The sequence below is a fragment of the Anthonomus grandis genome, chromosome 4 (assembly GCF_022605725.1).
Source record: "Anthonomus grandis grandis chromosome 4, icAntGran1.3, whole genome shotgun sequence".
NCBI classification, from domain to species: Eukaryota; Metazoa; Arthropoda; class Insecta; order Coleoptera; family Curculionidae; genus Anthonomus; species Anthonomus grandis.
The window spans coordinates 9,745,201-9,767,478 of record NC_065549.1 but is presented as its reverse complement, the minus strand read 5'-3'; the positions used below and the strand labels follow the sequence as shown (position 1 = coordinate 9,767,478).

At 29.7% G+C, this 22,278-nt stretch overlaps 1 protein-coding gene across 1 annotated transcript in view; it reads right to left on the bottom strand.

Moving 5' to 3' along the window:
- Positions 1-22,278, bottom strand: part of LOC126735304 (SCY1-like protein 2) — a 185,261-nt gene that overhangs the window by 149,447 nt on the left and 13,536 nt on the right. Inside the window, exon 2 of the mRNA XM_050439254.1 lies at positions 9,424-9,762. Coding sequence (XP_050295211.1) covers positions 9,424-9,591 — 168 coding nt within the window. The 5' untranslated portion in view covers positions 9,592-9,762. The remainder of the gene's footprint in view (positions 1-9,423; positions 9,763-22,278) is intronic.

Below are 22,278 nucleotides of genomic sequence, written 5' to 3'. Positions count from 1 at the left end.
TTAACGGAAATGGCTATATTATTTACAAAAAATAGCTTAATACAAACTCAGGTTACTTGTGGCTTAGTGTTCAAGTGAGCGACATAAGGCTTCCTTTGTAATATTGAAAATGTCAAAATGAGCATCATTATTGTAAATACTACACATGGTATAAATTGGTGAAAATTTAAGTAGATTTGTTCTAGGAGTAGGGAGATGAAACGTGGTATGATGTCTATTATTGAGACGAGGCACAAAAAAATATAATTTTGACACTAATGGCGGACTATCGATTAAATAATTAAGTAATTTATGCAATGTCATAAGAGCAGAATAGGTTCGTCGAGTTTCTAGGGAACAAATATTAAAACGTTGAAGCAGATTATCATGTGGAAAACCCTGAGGTGGGTATACATTATCACACTTAAAACATAAGTATTTTAAAAAGCGCCTTTGCACTTGCTCTAGATTGTTAATGTGTACATTATAAGCCGGCGACCATATCACCGAAGCATATTCCAATCGCGATCGTACATATGCAAAATATAATGTTTTTATGGCATCTGGATTTCTGAAATCCTTAGTGCTTCTATAAATAAATCCATATGATTTTGACGCTTCTGAGACCACTGTGTCAATATGGTATGAGAAAGACAGTTCGGTATCAAAGTACACTCCCAAGTCTTTAAAAGAATTTGTGCGTATTAATGTAGTCGTATTTAAAGCGTAGTTAAATAATAACGGTTTTAATTTGTTGGTATATGTCATAACATTACATTTAGAAACATTCAACTTTAGACCATTTTCTACACACCAAGCATTTACCAAGTAAAGATTATACTGCAATCTATGACAATCTGCAAGATTTCTTATTTTATTATATAACTTGATATCGTCTGCATAAAGTAAAAAATCGCAATCTAATTTATCACCAATATCGTTAATAAAATAGTTAAACAGTAGCGGTCCAAGCACAGATCCCTGCGGGACACCAAAAACTACATCATAGGAGCTTGACCTTTCGCCGTATAACTCCACGTACTGACTTTTACCACATAGATATGAGCGAAACAATTGAAGAGAGACAGCTGAAAGTCCAAAATTACTAAGCTTATCAACAATTAAACTATGATTCAATTGATCGAAAGCCTTCCAGGTATATAACATCCATCTGTTCCCCATTATCAACTGCCTCAGCAATATACTAAACAAAGACGATTTTGATAGGCGAGTACAATTTTGTAAAACTATATCTGAACAAGCCGCCAATGATCCACACTTTCTATTTAATGTATGTTTTTCTCTGACGAATGCTCTTTTTTCCTAAACGGTACTGTGAATCGTCACAACTCTCGCTATCGGGCTGATTCAAATCCCAGAATATTTCGTGAGGTGCATACGCAACATCCTGAAAAATTAAATGTTTGGGCTGGCATTTTTGGTAAACGTATCGTAGACTTCTTTTTTTTACCTGGCAATTTAATAGGAGAGATGTACCTGGAGTTATTAGAAAATACAATTCATCCAGCATTAGTGAATATACTAGAAAATAACAACGAGTACTTGGAAAATCGTCTTTTATTAGTTACTACTTTTTATTTTAGTATTTCAGCAAGATGGGGCGCCACCCCACTATGCTGCAAGGGTTCGTCAATATTTGGACCAAACGTTTCCAGGACAATGGATTGGAAGAAGAGGAGCTATTGAATGGCCTCCTCGTTCCCCGGACTTAAGCTCGTTAGATTTTTTTATGGGGCCATTTAAAAACTAAAATTTATGCTAGTCAGCCAACATCGCTAGACCATTTGCGACAAAGAATAATTGTTGAATGTCGTCAAATCACCCCAGAAATTTTGCAAAATGTACGGGAAAGGTTTGAACAAAACCTGTATTATTGCACGGAAGTCGAAGGCCAACATTTTGAACATTTACTTGATTGATTTTATCTTTAAGCCCTTTATTTAAAATTATACTTTTTAACATTTTTTTGTTACCTTTTATTAGCCCCTGTATTGACTAGGCAAATAGTAACGATTTAAAACTTTAGAGTTATAATCCACATAAAAATACCTTCAAAATAAGGTATCACTCGACCCCCCGTTCCATTTAAAATTTTGGGGGCCCTTGTTATCCCCGCTAGGGCTTTGCCCTCAGGGGGCGAAACTAGCAAAAAAATATTTTTCCCTTGAATCAAAAATTGACGGGTTCGAGGATTTTTTCGCAAATATTCTGAGGGACCCAAAATAGGCTCTGTTTCGTTTTCAAATGGCCACCCTGTATATAACAGGTTCAAAGTTTATTTTAACTTTAGTAACCAAATCTTCGAAATCATACAAAAAAGTAGCCTCACTTAGTGAGGTGTACGTGCCTCGTATACATTGAAAAATATAAATGTTTTAATATTTAAAGTGAATTTTATTACTATGTGCTTATATTTCAAAATAAAATTATGTTGCCCTATCTTGCCGAATAAATTGGTATCCTGGAAGCTTTTAGGAGAAATTTGTCCTACCTGCATTTAACCAGGTCTCAGTTAATCTAATTAAGTCAAACTTATACTCCTCCATATAAAATTTCAATTCAAGGGTCTAATATTAAGGTAAGTCACTAAGAAATTATTATTTTTATTCAAGGAATTATCTTATTCATGAACCTTGCTCTGCACATTCCTCCCTGACTTAATATTATAATTGATTTTATTCCTACATACTCGCTTTCCTAACATAGAGGTTAAAGACTTGTACATTTTAATAAAACAACCCATTTAACGCCTATAAGATTAAATAATCGCTTTAGTACTTATAATTTTATTTTGAAAAAGCACAAACATAATTATCCAATGTTTTTCGGATATTTTATTAGCTTTTTATGTAAATTATTCTTGATGTTATAATGATTATGATATACCCTCTGATATGTAAAGGCCCTATTTTTTATTGTTTCTTGTTGTTTAAAACAGAAAATTAAATACCTTATTTCTTATTTAGGTTCATAAATATAAACCTAGATAAGAAGCACCTTTACTAATAATAATCACATTAATTTTTTTTAACAGTAGATATTATCAACTCTTGCACAATCGATCGGATTAACTTTACCATATGTTTGAAGAGCACTTTTCCACCAAATACCCACGCATTGTTTTTAGACAAATGTTAGATTACTTTCCTAAGTAACACAAGATCGTGTTTTGTTAAATTCTCCCTAATTTGTATATTTAAAGTTTCAAAGTTTTTTTTATTTTTAATAACCGATTAACGTGTTTTGCTCATCGCGAACCTTACTAATATTGCCACTATTGTTGCTATAAATGCCATGGAATTTTATTATGTTATTACTTTTAATGTTTACTTTTGTGGTGTTTTGAAATAAATCGAGCAGTTTGTTTTCAATATTTATGCTATTCTGGTATTGAACGCCAAAAATTTGATTTGCACCATTTCATTAAAAAAATTATTATTATTAGCACTTTTTATTTCGCGCATGTCCGCTGATCCGATTACTATTATGGTGGCCTAAACTTCACGAATTCTCGATCGCAAACATTTAAATTTTGGCGAATGTAATGTTTTTTCAGTACATTTTTACACTTGTACATATGTAGAATGGAGCACTAACTTGTATAACACTCTGCACTAATTAATACTACTTTAAATTATGTATTTTAATTAAAATAACAGCTTAAAAAACTAGCATAAGATTTAAAACATACCATAAAACTTGTAAATGACATATTAATTGAGCAGCATTAATTTAGCCTAATCAAACAATTTAAAAAAAATGCAAGTAAAAATAAAATAAACTGTTTGTCATATCCATTTAAGTTATGCATAACTTTAAGATAAATTTGCAAATTAAAGCATCCTCGAGTCGATAAAATTCAATGCAAAATTAAATTTAATATGTGCGGTAGCTTATCAAATGAAGTAACGATTGAGCAGCATTAATTTACCCTAATTATTTAATACAAATAAATAAATATCGAAAAATGCCTTTATATCCATTTAGATTTTTTTTAATTCCAAAGAAAAAATCACTGGCACCTTGCTGCTTTTAAAATGAAATAAAAATCAGTTACAAAATATAAACATGAAAGACCTTTGCTCACGTTTACCCTTCTTCACCTAAAAAAATATTATAAATATCTAATAACGTACCCTTTATCAGGCTCACCCGTCTCATTCATTATCCGAGCAAAATTTTACGCCTTCATAAGATCCACAAGAAAAACAAGCGAGGGCCAACGGTTACGTCGCCTCGACTCCGCTTTCATGTGATATGACTACGAAAGTTATATATAAAAGTTTCCACCTAATATATAAAAGGAACTTTTTTGTAGTTTTTACTACGCTTTTTCCACCGGGAACAATATAGACGGCGTGACGTTGCATTTTTTTTTTCATCACGAACAACTTTCCAAATATTGGATTTGTCGGATAAAGGAGTCCGGAGGACATTTTCTGGAAGTTGGGGAGCAGATAAGCTTTGTTCTTGGAACTGGGAAACCGTTCCGTCTGATTATTTTTTCTTTTTAGATCGTCGGTTTTACACTTGTAATGCCGATTTGATTTAAGACGACAAGGATATTATGTAACAAACTTAATATTCAATAAAAAGTCGTTCTTTTAAATAAAAATACGGTTGGACCTTATGTAGCGTAGCATAAACAATACAATGAATAACTGTTGAACTTGGAAACATCCAAATGGAGCAATAATAAAAACATTGTCTCAGATACAAGTGTTTTTAACTCCTTAAAAATGAGAAGCGACCACCGAATGAATGATATATTTCAGACCAACAAAAAGTGACCAACAAATTGCCTAGAAGTATCGAAATTGAGGAACTAAAACTGAAACAGGAGCAATACCAGGACTAACTGAAAAACTGCATTAAAAAAAGTATATGAATAACGAGATTTCACAGCAAGAAGCTGTAGACTTTATCCAAAAACACATAACAGTAGATCCAGACACGATAGGTTGCATCGAAATTACTTTTAAAGAAAAATAGAACTACAATAAAGAAAATTAGATGCGGGATAAGAAAATATAAAAATCTACAAATTAAAGAGATGTTGCAAGATGAAATAAGTGTGAAAATTAAGCCCACATAACAAAACTTAAAAAAGAGAATAACATTGAAGTCTAAAGACCGGAAGAAATAAAAAGAATTAAAGAAGACTTCTATCGATTAGGTGAAAGCAATACTACTCCATCGCTAGGTGAATTAAAAAAAAAACTAAAAAAAATGCTTAAAAAGGAGCGGCAGGAGAAGATGGGATAATATCAGAAATAGTGATATACAAAGGAGAGACTATGATGGATCTCCTAAAGATACTAAGTGCCCTAAAGAAGGTGATGTACCTGAGGAGTGGAAAAGTGCATTGGTAGTGTTATATTTAAAAAAAGGGCAAGAAAAAACACCTAATAATTACATATCAATTAGTTAGTTAATTAACCAAAAAACCTAACAGCTATCATCCTTTAGTTTGCATAGCACTTTGGATTAACTGCAAGTTACAAAAATGATCATAGAAAAGGCAAATTAAAGATTATAAATAAGCGTTCGACTCCATGAGCTGTATTAAAGACGCTAAGTAATTGTCGAGTAGACCAGCGGTACACAACTTTGATTAAAAATATATATAAATTCAGAAAAGTCAGCTTTATATATCTTCTTAGGTCAAAGAATGGAATTGTCAACAAATATTTCGAAAGTATATTCAACTTGAAGAATATTGTTGGCATGGTCAACTTTTAAAGGGCCTAGCAATATCTCTTATTCAGATCTCGTAAACATTCTTAAAGTGTGAACCTTTGATCGGAATGCTCTTCCAACTTTAACATATGGTACAGATACATAGGCGATTAACAAAGATAATATTTATAAACTACAAACTCTACAACGATCAATAGAAAGGATAAAGATAGGTTTATCTTTCATAGATCGAATAAACAATAAGAAAATTTGGCGTAAATCTAAAGTGACGGATGTAAATTGCGATGGAGTTAGGTAGGCCATATATCTTATATTGAGAACTCTCCACGGATAAGTAGAGTAATATAGTAGAGTCCATGGTCTCTAATTAGGAAAATAAAGAACGACCCCAGAGCAGATAAACAGACGATGTCAAAAGACTTATTACATTTAATAAACTGTCAATCACAACCATTTAAATTATGCATTAAACTTTAAGCTCTTAAATTAAAAATAATTTTAGGCATAACTTAAGTGGATACAAAAACAGTTTTGTTACTCTCGAAATTAATTTAGGTTTACAAATTTAATTCGTACTATAATTTTATCAGTAATTTTCTTTAGGAATATTTGCTTTCATTAGCATATATTATTAAAAATATTATACTTAAATAAAAGTTCAATATTAAAATAATTTGCTTAAATAATTTTTATTTTCTAGTGGTATGCCATTATTTGATTATCTTTCACCTCCAAACCAAGAGAAACCATGTCATACCCAAAAACCAATTCCACAAACCACATATTGCATATAACATAAAAACAATGAGAACATAAAAATACTCAATGGAACTTGCACAAGAACTAACTCTGATCAAGTGAGAACTGAACACTGAAAACTGTCACACATTACAATCTGGACTTGTACTGTACGGTAAGAGCTCAGACCAGAATCACATGATAGAGGGGTGGCCATCCAGATTAACTTAAAAAGACTGTGTGATAACTGATAAACATATACGATACAGATCATGCAAGTGTACGCTTCTAGAAGATTTTCGTTCATCATAGGAAGACTTCGTGGAAAAATTTTATAAGGTCACTACAATTGCTAAGAGTAGAAAATACCTATTAATGCAGGATTATGGGCGATTTAAAGGCGAAATTTAGTACAAAAATAGACAACTTTAACAAGATCGAAAGTTTGGTCTTGGCAGCAGAACCGATTGTGGTGAAAGACTACCTGTAATATGAACAGGTCTATTGCATGAACACGTATTTCAAGAAACCACCCAAAATTAAATTAATCTGAAAGAGCCAGGATGGAAAACCAAAAATTAAAATGATTTTATCATATCAAACATTAAAACTGTTTTTACATAATATACACCGGAAGTGACACAGACTATTAAGGGCTACAACACAAATGAATGTTAAATTCAAATAACTCACACTTATTCAAAAGATTTTTTTCCAACAACGTTCGCAATTAGAACCATAATAGAGATATCCCAATAATTACTAGAGTTTAAAATGACATCAATGAATGCTTATGAAAATGTATATACTGAAATTGTATATAGTGAAAAAAGTTGCTACCAGAACAAAACCCAAAGAACTAATAGACTTGAGACGAAACTTACAAAAAATACGAAACTTAAACAGTAAAAACGGAAAATACAACAAAAACTACAATACAAGAATAATAAATAATATAATTGAAAATAAATGAAAGTAAATAAGAACACATTATAATTTATCGAAGATTTTAATACTGAGCTGTACGAGTCAAAATTCAAAATTCATTTAATATTATTGATTGAAAAATGCGAGCAAAACTGACTTTGACTCCATCGAATTTTGATAAATATTTGAGGGACTAAACAGTGCAAGAACAGACCTCCAGTATACCATTCTAATTAGCTCACTATAGTTTTAGCGATCGTAGGCAAATGGTAACTGCTATTCAACACTTCAACAAAAACTGTACAGTTCTAAAGTCCAGCGCCGTCAATATTAGGGAAAAATGACACAAAATAGGATGTAAAAAGATTTCAAAACTAAACTTTGGAGAATTGGAGACAAAAGCAGCATCAATCAAATTAAAGACAAAAAAAGTCCAGATGGACAAATATATTCAAATAGATGGTAAGATGCTCATGAGCAAGATTATTACTTCATAAATCTTTAACAGGATAAAAAATTCCAACTAAGTAGCAAAATACATAAGTGAATTTTTTATACAAAAAAAAGCTTACCATCATAATTATATAAATTGCTTGTGCAAATTATAATCAACCGGTTGACGAACAAGATGGACTCATACAAACCAGTTGAACAATGACATTCCGTAAAGAGTTATGCACTATCGACAACCTACAGACACTTTAAGCTTTTATTTAAAAAACCACAAGTATAATATACGACTTCATTTAGCCTTTGTCGACTACCAGAAAAATTTTAACAGATTTTTTTACGATTTGATGATGATATTATGATCATTGCTAACAGAGGCGAAATGCTTAAAAACATGCTTCGGGAATTTCATCGAATCAATCGAATCGCTACAAATTGGACTTCAAATGAACTTAAACAAAACAAAGATCATGAGTACAGAAGACATCCAGATAACTGTTTACAATCAACCCCTAAAAGTTGTCGCAGAATATATTTACTTTGAACAAAGATCTTTAAAATTACAAGAAAAATAAGTCTCTTTTGAGCAGCTTTTAGAAAACCAGAGTTTATCCTTAAATCTCGTGACAGTCCTATAAGTTTAAGAGACAAATTTTCACTTTTTGAGTCTTGTGGGATGTCGGTGGTCACATATGGACACGAGAGAATGACAATTATCTGCAATTTTGCCAATAGGCTACAAACCACCCAACAGTAATGGAGACGGTCATAGTAAAAATTACTTCAAGGGATAAAGCAACAAGGAAATGCGTAAAAGGACTAATGTGACGAATGTATTACGGCTTGTAGAACAACTAAAATGGAAATGGACTGGTCATATAGCAAGGTAGAATAATCAAGGATAAGCATATATAATATTTATTTGGCACCCAAGAGAGATAACATGGAGCATCATTAGACCCCAGAGACGATGGCAAAACGATATCCAAGATGTAGCAGGAATGAATTGGATGCGGACTTATTGAAATGCGATTGACGAATTGAAGAGTGTAGAAACATTTGCAAAAGCTATTCACTATATCACGCTATTAAAAGATATCTATAAAAATGACGCACAGGAAACGTACAAAATTACATTTACTATTATTACTCGATCGAATAAGAAACACAGAAATTCGACATCGTACGAAGGTTATGTACAAAATTGCAAAAAAGGTGATATGTCGGACACACCATGAGAAAACTTTCGGAAGAGTGGGTAAAATGACTTATACGATGGCGACTTGGACTTAGAACATCAAAAAGAAATAAAGACCGTTAACAAAAGAAATGGTCAGATGACGTAAGGGAAACACCCGGCACAAATTCGCCTAATTTAGAGGAGCCTTATGTCGAACAGTAGACGAGAGAAGGAAAAAAAAGAATAAGATTTAATTATTGTGTTAAGGAAATCTCGTACAATTATATCATATAATAAACTATTCATCGTATCCACTTAAATTATGCATACATTTTCTCAAAATTGTAAACAGTATAAGTAAATAGAACTTTTACTTTGTAAATTTTATGGTATATGCTTAATTTTAGTTCATCGCTACTACCACTTACCTTGCCGTCACTTTTCCTATACGCCTCGTATATTTTCCAAACCAATTCGGGTCCGGCATTGGCCACCTGTTTACCAACTTCGTAATGATTGGTGATGGGATTGGTATCGAGTGGTGGTCGGAGATCTCCTCTGTCTCCACCACCTCCGCTTCTCAATTTGGAGAACATGTTGGAGGTGGGCACACGGGGTTGGGAGCTCGCCGGGGGGTTGCATATTTGCGCCCCCCCGGGCGGCGTCCCGAAAAAGGACGCCCTGTCTAGTAGCCGAAACGTTTTGGCGGCCTGTCGGTCACCGGTGAAATGGAAATTACGGTTTCGGATTGCATTTTACAGTGGAACCTGGAATAAATAGGGATAGTGAGTCTATTATGTTTAAAATATAATTTTGGGTAGATAGATTCTACAAAGTATCACACCAAACACAAACGTCTTTAGAAAAATAAACACTGAAAACAAATTAATGGAACAAATAAGTAATTTTTTTTTGCTCAATTATTAAAATAAAATTTATAAACAGTGCTTAGAAAGAATTGAAGTAATTGTATAAAGTTGAATATAATAACTAAAAACTCTCAAAACGAATATTTCTAAAGCTAAAAAAAATTGCTTCGAGTAAAATAATAAAAAAAAATTAAAGGTTTTGTGGAAATATATATATATATATATATATATATATAAAGTATGTAACAAATTGTTACAAAATATATGAATTATCAAATTAAAAAATACTGACAAGCAATTTTATATAAAAGATATATGAATCGTCCCAGAAAGTCGAAAAATTATAATATTATTAATATATTTCTTTACATGCTACATACATAACAGAAAATCAAAATAATTAAAATAAACATAATACACTTAAATTGTTAAGCTTTGCATTTCACTTTACTAGCGATGGTACTGCTGAGGTTGTATATGGCTCGTTTTGATGTTTCGAATTTTCTAGGTCGTAAATCTTAACCCAAATTAAACAGGGCATCTAAGTTAATTTCCATGGATACATTAGCGATTGTCCCAGTATTCCATGGATAATCCTAGCCTTCCAGTTTTTTAGGGAAGTAGCCCGTCAAAGAGTTAGCTCAGAACCTATTATGGTAAATGTGGAGCAGGTCGAGTAACAAAAAAAGATTTAGAAGAGTTAGATACCAAAAAACAATTATTTATATTGGCCAAGTTTTTATCAAAAGTAAAAATAAGACACTTAATATAAACACTCAAAAATTTAAACATCATCTGGCATATTCATCATATCTGGGTGGACCAAAGAGCACTCTAGAATTTAGTACTTGGGGTGAAGGATACGTCGTAATCGTTCTGTACAATAGGGCTTGCTGCCTAACGATCCTCCTGATATTGAATCTTCTTTTGTTCTTTTAAGAGGTTATGTTGCAACGGTTTGGCAGTTACGGGAATTTATTCGTAAAAAACTTCCTTCTTAGTCGAGTTTAATTTAAAGTGGATTTATTCGCGATAAGTGATGTCTTAGGAGGTTAAATTAAAAATTCAATAAAAATTAGTAAACAAATTAAGTATTAGTTGTTGTTGATTCTATGAATATACATCCAACCGTTTAAAATTGCGCTAGTAATCTATTTCATTTATTTTAATTTTTTATACATACTTACACTTACTTTTGAAACTGTTTAATTTTTTTATTAGCTTTTAAGTATTTGTAATTAAGTTTATTTACTATCTACAGTTTTCCTATTTTTAATCTTGGTAATTTAAAATGTGAAATGTGGATTTTTTATTAGCATAAGATCATTAGGACAAATATGTATATTAAATTTTAAAGGAGTTTTATTAAGCATTAAATATATGAAGTAACTTTTAAGTTTTACTAATTAAAACCTGTAATTTTTCTGTATTTACTGATAATCTATCCTCTACTGAATTTGAGAGTTAAATTTATAGCAAGATAAGTATTAAAATTATTAACAAGAGAGATAGTCTCAGCAATTTCACCTTAAAATGTAACCAATGGGCTTTATACCCCTGAAATATTGACAAAGCACTTAGCCAGTGCACCCCTACCTTGCAAATTTGACTAAGCATGTACGCAATGTACCTAAACTCTTTAAATTATTGAGTCAGCACGTTACCACTGTGCTTTAACCTTAAAAACTTGAGCAGAGAAATAGGTTTTAGTGGGTCGGGGCATGGCCAACTCCAACCCCACACTTTCCTGGACGTTTGACAGGAATAATCCCCATCCAACGTCCAGGATGTCTATTAGCAGATTTCCTAAACCTCTTTAACAAAAAAAAAAATATATTAGGCTCAAGAAAAAAAAATATTTTTTAAGTTTGAAAGTTTTTAAGTTTTTTAAAGTCCTTTCGTCTTTTCCATATTGGAAGAGGGACCTGTTTAGAGTCTCTTGTCTACAATCTATTTCTATTCAATACATTTTCAAATTTTGGCACCAATGAGCGAAAACTAATTTGTCCTATTATTAACTTATCAGCCATAAAAGATATCTATAATTAGTATAATATCACATACAAACAGTATCAGTACTTAAAATAGTAGGAAAAAAACATAAGTAGCTATGAAACAATTTCATCTAAGTCCATGTTATTCCTAATAACTATATACCGTTCCCCATCAGCCTTCCGTGCCAAAATCCTTCCATTCCTGTGCCAGATATAGTTGTACATGTCCTGTAATTGTTGCTTAGCGTTCTTGAAATGAATATAGCTCTCCTATATAAATAGGTACTGTTGAATCTCTCATGCCAGAATTCTGTGCTGTTACTTTTTCCTTTAAAGCTCTAGACCGAAGAAGTTGTTGTTTTAGGTCCAAAGTTTTCATAGTGACTATTAACTTAACTCCATTTTTAACTGTTATGTGATGTATATCATTTACATCACTTTCCTTAATCTCTGGACGTAAGCTTTGAAATAATTTTATTATAGAAGCCTTTTTATTCTCAGTTTTAATAGAAGGTAGGAGCCCAGTAACACAAATATTATTTGTAATTTTAGCTGTTTCGTTAATGTTTAATGCGGACTTAAGAACTTGAACTTTTTTATAATAATAAATTATTTTATAAGAACTTGAACTATTTAAATAAACCCCAATTTGTATATATCTAGTACCAAACATCATTTAGAATTATTTTTAACCCTTACTTCTCAGTAGAGTTTGGTGCAATTTCAAAAATGGCGCTTGAACTAGTTCGTAAGGGTGCCGAAACTGTTGCCTAAAAAGGATAAAATTCTCGTTTCGTAGCAGACCATAAAAGCTGAACTGCTAAAAGGGTCATTTCTTAAATAATTATTGTTATGTTGTTATACCCTAGGAGACTTTAAAGTTTCTCTCATTTAAAAATTAAAGTTTCTATTTGGAAATGATATTAATTGAACATTCATTCCACGATAATCCATCTCACATTCAGGCATCAAAACATAATGAGGTAATGCCTATTATATGTATCGAGTATAATTACATAAAAAAATATTTTTTTATTGTAACCGAACTTTAACTAAAAATATAAAAAGAACATTATAAATATACATAATAGAGAATTTATATATAATGGTATACCTCTCTGCCTCCCTCAGCCGTGTAAAACGAGAATTACTTTTTCAGATGGAGGTCTCTTATAAATTCAGCTACCAATTAAGACCCTTTAATTTAAAAAGATGCTTCTATAATAACGTAATTATAATTTAATACATATGACAGTCGCTTTGCAATCTCTAAGCTTCATGTTTTACTCTTGAGATTAATTCTAGATAGCACCATGTGCCTAATAAAGGAAACGCCAACCTAAGTAAACAATAATGCTATCCCATATGTACAGAATTCACGTTATGCAGATGATTATTAATGAAATTTGCGGCATCGGTAGGAGGAAACAGCCGCGTTAATTGTATATCGATTGGCACGTGGGCCTTTTGGTATTATTCGGGAACTAAAACACTATTTAGAGGTTATGATGTTAATTAAATGGACGACGAAAATTAGGACGTTGCCGAGCATATCACGGCCCTAGTATATCACATTCTAATTTTATGTCATTAGTCAGATTAGGTCATTTAAAGTTTAATATACGGCTTGAACTTATATTAAGAATTAAGTAGGAATATTATAAAAGACGTCATCCAGACCCTTCCTCGAATCCCTTTTACCTTAATAAATTAAGTCTTAACAATATCCAGAAAATGAACCTTTATCTCGCCTAACGAAAGTTAGGTCCATTAAAAGTTTCTTCCGTAGCAGAACGGGAAAGCAACAACTTATACCTTAACGGGAATTTTTAGCTTTATTTTTATTTTTCGTCTCCGGGATGCCTTAATTTATTTTCCCGACTGGTTTCCTTAATAGATGGTTTAATTTTAGTTTGGATTTAGAGCGGGCCTGTTGCTGCTCCGCCTAGGTCGAAGAGATGTGGGTAGATTTAAATAAGTATCATTTCTTTTTTTTTTTATTTTCATGAAATGTTTATTATTCATTTCGCTTTTCTTGATCATAAATAGCCAACAAGAGGAAGGGGCAATTTCATATAAAAAAAAACGTTTTGATTTTGTACGGTATACATTTTCAAACAATATTATGCTAAGAAGAGAAAATACAGAGATAATAAGCTTATAAATTATGTATTTTTTTTACATGTTTGAAAATGTTTGTATTAATCCTAATTATTTTAATATTTTTTTGAAGATCAAAAAATATTGAGCAGATTTTACTTCTCAAATGAAAGCTCTTGTGCATAATTTATTCACTTAATTTCACTCTCTACCTAGCAATTTAAAAAAAGCAAATACAATTCTTTTACTACTCCTAAACCTATTTTTCCATTTGTAATTTGTTTCTTCTCTTCCTTACCTCTCTTTGAAAATTGCATCAATCTATCTAAAGTTTACTATGAGCTTAATTATAGAAGTAGCGAATTAATTAACATTTTTGCAGACTTTGTATTATTTATTTAAAAATTGTACTTCTTTAAATAATAATTTAATTAAATTAAATTAAACGCAAAATAGCAAACAATATTAACACTAATAAAAAAAACAGATGTGTCTAATGGCCAGTAATTTATTAAACATAGTGCTTTGATTAGTTGGGACCAGTAGAAATTTTTCTTGATTTTTATCAGTGGACATTTTTTTAAATACAATTTAAGTCAAAAAACTCATTGAAGATTGTTGAGCAGTTGCTCCGGCAACGCTACTCACTAGGTTTTAAGTCTTACAAGTTTTGAATTTACGATTTTTAGGGTATCACGCATCAAAGAACCATGATGTGATAAGAACTCTACTATAATTTAAGTATGCTTTAATACATAATATCACTGCAGTACTTAACGTAAAGACTTATGTACAATTTTTTAAAACGTTGTAAAAATTGAAGAATTTTATCCTTAAAAAACCCCAAATACGAAATTTCAATCAAATCGGACACATAGGAAGAAAGGTTTGACTGTCACGTGACCTTAAAACTCAATATTTTAAAAAATTGTTAAAAGTCAATAATAACTTTCCAAATAAACCCTAAATACCAAATTTCACTCAAATCGGACCCATAGTAATAAAGTCTTGATTGTCATGTGACTTTAAAACTTAATATTTTAAAAGTTTGTTAAAAATCAATAATTATTTCCTAAACAAACCCCAAATACTAAATTTCAATCAAATCGAACTTATAGGAAAAAAGTATTATAGATGGTCACGTGACCTGAAAACTTAAAATATCATATATAAGTTAGAACTAGCAAGGTCATAAATATAGAAAAAGGAAAATGTTAATCGGCAGACTCACAAATAGGGGATGGCAGGCTTATAGAGACAATGGTGAAAGAAGACACCGATGAGTATCTTGGATAGGAACAAACCAAAGGAATTGAACACCAGAAAAAACGAGTTATCTCGTAAAAGTCATAAAAATGTATAGGACCAAAATAATCAGCAAGAATATATGCTAAGCTCTATGCTCAAGTGCTTAAAAATATTGGGAATATACTTCAAAAAAAAATTATATATATTATTAATTTGTATCAATTCATTGCAATTTTCTAATAAAAAAGGCGATTTTGACAAAAAAAAATATTTTGTTGAACACTTTTTTTATTAAAATTGAGCTGAAAGATTATTTAATTTTGCAGTCTTTTGCCAATTTCTAAAAAATATTTATTAAATATGTATAGTCACAAATAAAATCAGAGAAAGTTATGTTTAACTTAAAATGTTACTTCCTTCTTAATATTTAATTTTTACCAACTAATAATTCCTTTCATCTTAAATAATAAAATACCCAGATTTTTATATAGTTTAACAATATTTTATTTAGCACCCAAATGCAAAGCTACTTCTTTATTTCTGATAGTTACAAAATAGATACTCAATTTAATATCTTCCCCGTTCTAAAAACGCACTTTTTAGAGTTACCAAAATCTAAGGAACTACTGAAACTCAAATGTCAAAAAAAAAACATTCAAAATAATCAAGAAATTTAACCACAAAAATAAATGACAAATGTTTTATGCACAGTAACCATTATTAGCATTATAAATCCCTAATAAATAAGTGAGTATCAAATACAATTAAATTATGCTTTACGATCGCCATTGTGGTCGTAACGTTTATGCTTCCGACAAAATTACCGTTGTTTTATCAAAAACACACAGTAAAAACTAAATGAAGCCGTAAACTCAGCTATAAGTGAAATAAAGCGTCATTGTGTGTATGCTTCTTTGCTTTATATCCGAGCTATAAAGCAAATATAATATTTTAGGACGACCATATAAAATAAGTGACTGTCGGGAGTAAAATAAAAATTGGCACAGTGGTTTTTAATAGGTATTGAAAGGTGCCTTATGTGGTTTATATAACACTACTTTGTAATTATTTGTTGCATGCTGCGGTCTTAATTTTTATGCTTAAGCATTATCGATTCTATAAATGACAATCGATCGTAACTTTAAGTAACTAAACCGATTTTATTTTAGTAATAGAGCAATTTGTCCTAAAAATACTTTTCTTTAATAGCTATTGATTTTGGCTTGGCGCATCGGATATCTCTTTGGTGCACATTGCAGTTTTCCACGCCATGTTACAATATGAATATTTAAAGAGTCGGGACAATTATAGTACATTAAAAGCGCAAAAAGGATTCTATTGATAAGCACATACAATTGGTATTAAATTGACATAAATTTATATCCTAATAAAAAAATATTTTTTAAACCTATAAAAATTCAATCGACCAACAGGAACGGGTAAAAACCAATACTCGGACGAATATCGTTTACAATTCATTTACTGAACAATGTTTGATTTACGATTAAATTTAATCAGAATTTAATTTATGTTTCAACATGGCGGGACAAATACGAATTAATGGATATTATGTTAGTAATTTATTTTGGAAATAGTATTATTAGTTCCGAAACAGTAATTCATTATGAAATATTCATAAATTGTAATTAAATTTAAAAATTAATATATGATTTTATTATTTTAACACAAAACACTTAGATTTTTGTTATTAATTTTTTATTATTTGTCTCTATTAAATTAGCAGTTTTTTATTATTTAATGAAATGTTCTTTAAAATATTTATTTGCGGTCAGTATTTTTAATATAAAATTTAATACCTGATGACAAATAAAATACAATATAAGCTTTTCTTTTATTACTATAATATTACAAAACGAAAGTTATATCCTAATTGGTTATGCATTTAATGATGACAAATTCGATAATTGTTTTAATATTATTTCTTATAATTAAAATTATTATTGATGCCATTTAGTAAAAATAAACTTTTTGATTAATTTATAATTTTTCTTTTCAAATATTACTTCATTTGGCATAAAAAATAATAAATTTGAATAATGAACATAAATAATTGAGATATAATTTACAACCTCTTAGCTTTTTTCGGAGCTTTATTTGAATATTTAAATATTACAAAGTAAAAGTCGTATCCATTTTGCTTATGCATATTTAAAGATTATTTATCGATAAATGGAAAATCGCGTTAAATCGAACGAAAATATATATATTTGTATTAAATAAATAATAAAGTGCTTTAAAAATGTTCTAAGCAATTTAACATATAATTGATGCCATATTATATATATATTTTTTTAATTCATCTATAATATTCATCTAATTATTTTTTTTAAATTATTGCTTCTTATTGTACTTTAATGTACATCATAGTAATTAAAACAATAAACAAATTGTAAGAACCTAAAGATTTGTCATTGGACTTTTATTTTAATATTTAAATATTGCAAAAAGATAATCATATCCACTTTGATTATGCATTCAAACATGGTTAATTTCATTAAAAAATATTATTACCGACTAATATTAAGCTTTTTTCATCTTAAAATACTTCAATCTTTTTTTAAGCTTTTAATGTTTATTTCATTACTCTTAGGTTATTTTCAGTGATTAAAGTTATTTTGTGAAGTACTTGGATTAACTAGAGGTTTATTCCAGACTCAATCAAGTTCTTCGTACTTATATTGCTCATAACTTAGCCTAGCAATCTTGTTGATTCCAAGGATTTAAGTGACTTAATGACGTTGTTTACAGGCATTCCAGGTTCTTCTAATAATTAATTATTGCCGGCCTTTAATTTAGTTATAGGAACTGAAAGCCCAGTTCCTAAATTGACCGTTAACTTAGTCAAGGTTCTTACTTGAATTAAGTTGTTTTGTGTAATGCAATTTACAGGTATTTGAGTAAATAAGACGAGGTAAAAAATAAGCCTAAAATAATCTTCTCATAAATCAATGGAATTCTATACTTGTATGCTATACTTTTTTAATAATTGGAAGGTTATTCCATGCTTTTGAGTTAATGATAAGTACTTCGAAGAACGTTTTAAGCCCTTAAATTGATCATAGCTTAGTCCAGATATTTGAGTTACTTCCAGGTATTTCCTTAATGGTTCTATTTACAGGCATTTGAATTAATAAGGCACTTGTCTTGTTAATTCAAAGTTCTTAGTTGAGTATGTTACTGAACGTAATGTAAAGACACTTATTTCTTGAGTTAATTAGAAGATTATGGTAATTTAAATACAAATTTATATTTTTTTGTTTTGTCTGTAATATACAAATGATTTAAGACTATTCCAGGCAATTTGCATTGTGAATAATATTAATAACTAGTAATAATCTTTTTCATCCTTCTTAAATTTTTGGAATATGGTTTGTAATTTATAATTCTTATTTCAATAGCTTAAACTTTTTTAAATTTTCAATTTTTACTTCATTTGCAGCCTGTATTTTTAATATACACATTAAAACAATAAATAAATTATAAACCCCTTAATTTTTATTTAATGTCCATTTTAATATTAAAATATTATAAAATGAATATTGTATTCAGCTTGGTTATGCATTGAATAATAGTTAAGTTAAATAAAAATATACATTTGTAGTTTTTGTTTATATAGAAATTGTTTTAGGACTATTTCAGGCTACGCAAATTGTAATTGATATTAACAACTAATATTAAGTTTTTTTCATTTTTCTCAAATTTTTCTTTAATTTTCAAGGTTAGACTTTTTTAATATTTAATTAATGCTTTCTTTGGTGTCTGAGTTTTTAATATACAATTTATTAATTTGAACAATAAACCAATTATAAATCCCTAAACCTTTATAAGATTCTTTATTTGACTTATTTTAATATTAAAATAATATAAGTTAAAGATGATTAATTTTAATAAAAATAGATATTTGTTATTACTGCTAATACAGAAATAATGTTAAGACTACTACAGGCAATTTAAATTATAATTAAAATTAACGACTAATATTAAGACTTTGTTTCATATTTCTTAAATTACTTCAATCTTTTTTGAACTTTTATTTCTTGTTTCATTACTCTCAGGTTACTTTAAGTGATTAAAGTTACTTAATAAGGTACCATTTACAAACATTTAGGTACTTATTTTAGATTATTTAATTTATTATAAAGTTATTGGAGGCTTTTGAATTACTTATAGGAAGTTGAAATTAAATTGTAGGTACGTTAATTGATCATAATCTTAGTCAAGATTCTTGCTTTAACTAAGTAGCCAATCTAATCCAATTTACATGCATTTCAGTAAATAAGACGAGACGATAAATAAGTCTGAAAGAATCTTCTCATGAGTCAATGGAATACTTATGTCATACTTTTGGATTAACTTGAAAGTTATTTAGAGATCTATAGCAACTTAAAGCCAAGTTATAGGTACTTAAATTGATCATGAACTTAGTCCAGATTCTTGCTTTAACTAAATTAATTAACGAAATGCTATTCAAAGACTTTTAAGTAAATAAGACGAGACGTTAAGTAAGCCTCGAATCATCTCTTCGTGAGTTAATGGAATACTTATGCAATACTATTTGGATTAATAAAAAGGTTATTCCAGGCTTTTGGATTACTTATAGATTTGATAAGATAAGACAAGACGATAAATAAGCCTCTCTTCTGAGACAATGGAATACTTGTACCTTACTTTTAGAATATGTTTGGAAGGTTATTCCAGGCTTTTGAGTATCTTAGGGACTTAATAGAGACATTTAAGTTAATAAGGAATTTAGTCCATATTCTTTTGAATTTTAAGACTATTGCAGACAATTTGAATTGTAATTAATATTAGTAACTACTATTAAGCTTCTTTCATCTTTCCCAAATTTTTTCAATAATTTTTTTCATTGACTTAGCCTATGTTTTTAATGTACAGTATAATAATTTATACAAATTATAAAACCTTAAACTTTTATAAGAATTTTTATTCAATTTCCATTTCATTATAAAAATGTTACAAAATGAAAACCGTATCCAATTTGGTTATGCACATAAAAGTGGTTACGCTCCAAATAACAATATATTTATATACTCGTGCTTATATAGGATAGTTGTAAGGTTACTATAGGCACTTTAATAATCATTAAATAATATTAGCTATAGTGGTATAAAAATATAATTTTTTGATAGTTTAGACTGTAATGGTTAAATTCTATTATTAAGACTAATTAAAAAAGATGATTATGACAAAGAAATATGGTTTTTTTAAGGCTTTAGTTTATTTTTACAGAGAATAGTTAATGATATTGTACCAAGATTACCTCCTAAAAATTCCAATATTTCCTAAATTGCCGATAATCACTTGATATCAAAAGATATTTAATAATCAATAATCGCTATACAAATTTTGTTTGAGTTTTACGGTATTTCGTTAAGAAATATCTTAATTATTCGGATTTTCATTAGATACTATTAATTATGTTATACCCATTAAACCTCATAAAAAGTAAATTATCCACTATAGTCAATTAAATGAAAAAGACACATTTTATTAGTAGAATTTCATCATAAGATTTTTGCTCCATTCTCAAACTTATTTATTAAACAAAATCTGTTATCGAGTTTAGTAAGAACCTATAAAATTTTACTTGTGCATCTTATTTTAAAATAAAAAACGTCATTAAAAAAAATTAATTTAAACTTAATTTTTTTGAAAATTTGAAATTTCTTCTAAGTAAAACATAGAAGAAACAATTTTTTTTAATAAATAGTAATTTGACACACATGACTACCCCAAGTAAACAGCAAATCCTTTGTCTCACAGCTGCTACCTACGCTAATAAACAAGCAGGACAAAAACAAACAAATACGTTGATAATTTCAAAGGGGCCGTCGAGTATCTAATATTAAACTAAAACGCGGCCTGTGCCCCATCTGGAATGAAATGGAGCAATTTGCCGTCTTATTTTACCCCTATTTACACTAAGAAAAGTTCCGTTCAGAATATAAAAGAAGGGAGAATCTCAAATTTAAATTTATTTTCTAGAAGTTTATAAAGTTTACTGCTGAGATTGAGAATAGAATGACGTAGTAATTTTTAGGGGTGCGTCCTTCTTACGTTTGATAAGCTATTTTACCAAAAAACTGGGTTTAATTCGCTTTTTCTTAATACTTTAGCTCATTTTTTATGTTTAGGGGGCAAAAATAAAATTATTTCTGTTTCCTGCTTGGCATTGACATTCCTCATATTTGTATGTAAAAGATTTTACATTTTTCCGAATGAACGAGAACGCTGTACAATCAAAACCGATTACGTCGAAGAGAAAGTCTTTTAGGCCCAAAGGGAATCTTAAAACCCGGCGAAAAGTTCTTCGGGAGAATTTCCAGATCCTTAAAGATAAAGCGGATTTTATTCAGAGAAAAAAAAAACATTCCCAGTTTTCGGCAAGTCCGTTTTTTTTATCTCTAAATTGGGGATTCGAACATTTGGGTCCCTAATGGATTGAGAAATAGAGATTTCTCTCCTTTCGTAGGAAATTGGAAAATTTCAGGGGAAATTAGTGTTATGGATTTGGCGGCATAAAAACTGAAAATGACCAAAAAAAGGAACCTAAATAGGGGTCTAACGCCAACCGTAAATTAATCGGTAAACGTCATATTCGGAGACAAATTTTATTACAAACTGCCATAAATGAGGTAAACAACATGCAGGCTCAAATTAAATTCTTGCTTTTAATGTAGTTTACGTAACATATTTAGCGCTCGCGTTCGGAAATAAATAGAGTACGTTAATTTTGCTTTACTTCATACTTTAGCCGTTAATTTAAAATGCTTTACTTGTAGAGCTGTGTTTATAGGGTTAAATTAGAGAAGTTGTTTTACATTTAGTTATTATTAGGTTATTTCAGAATTATTACAAATTAATTATATTATATAGGAATAGGGTTTTGTTTTAAAAATCTGGATAGAAAGTCACTTGGAAATGAATTTTTTGCAAATAAATGTGTCTCATTAGTAACCTGAAACTATAAGTGAGCTTCAATACACCTGACCCCTGGAAACTACTACTTCAAATAAAATGGGCATAACAT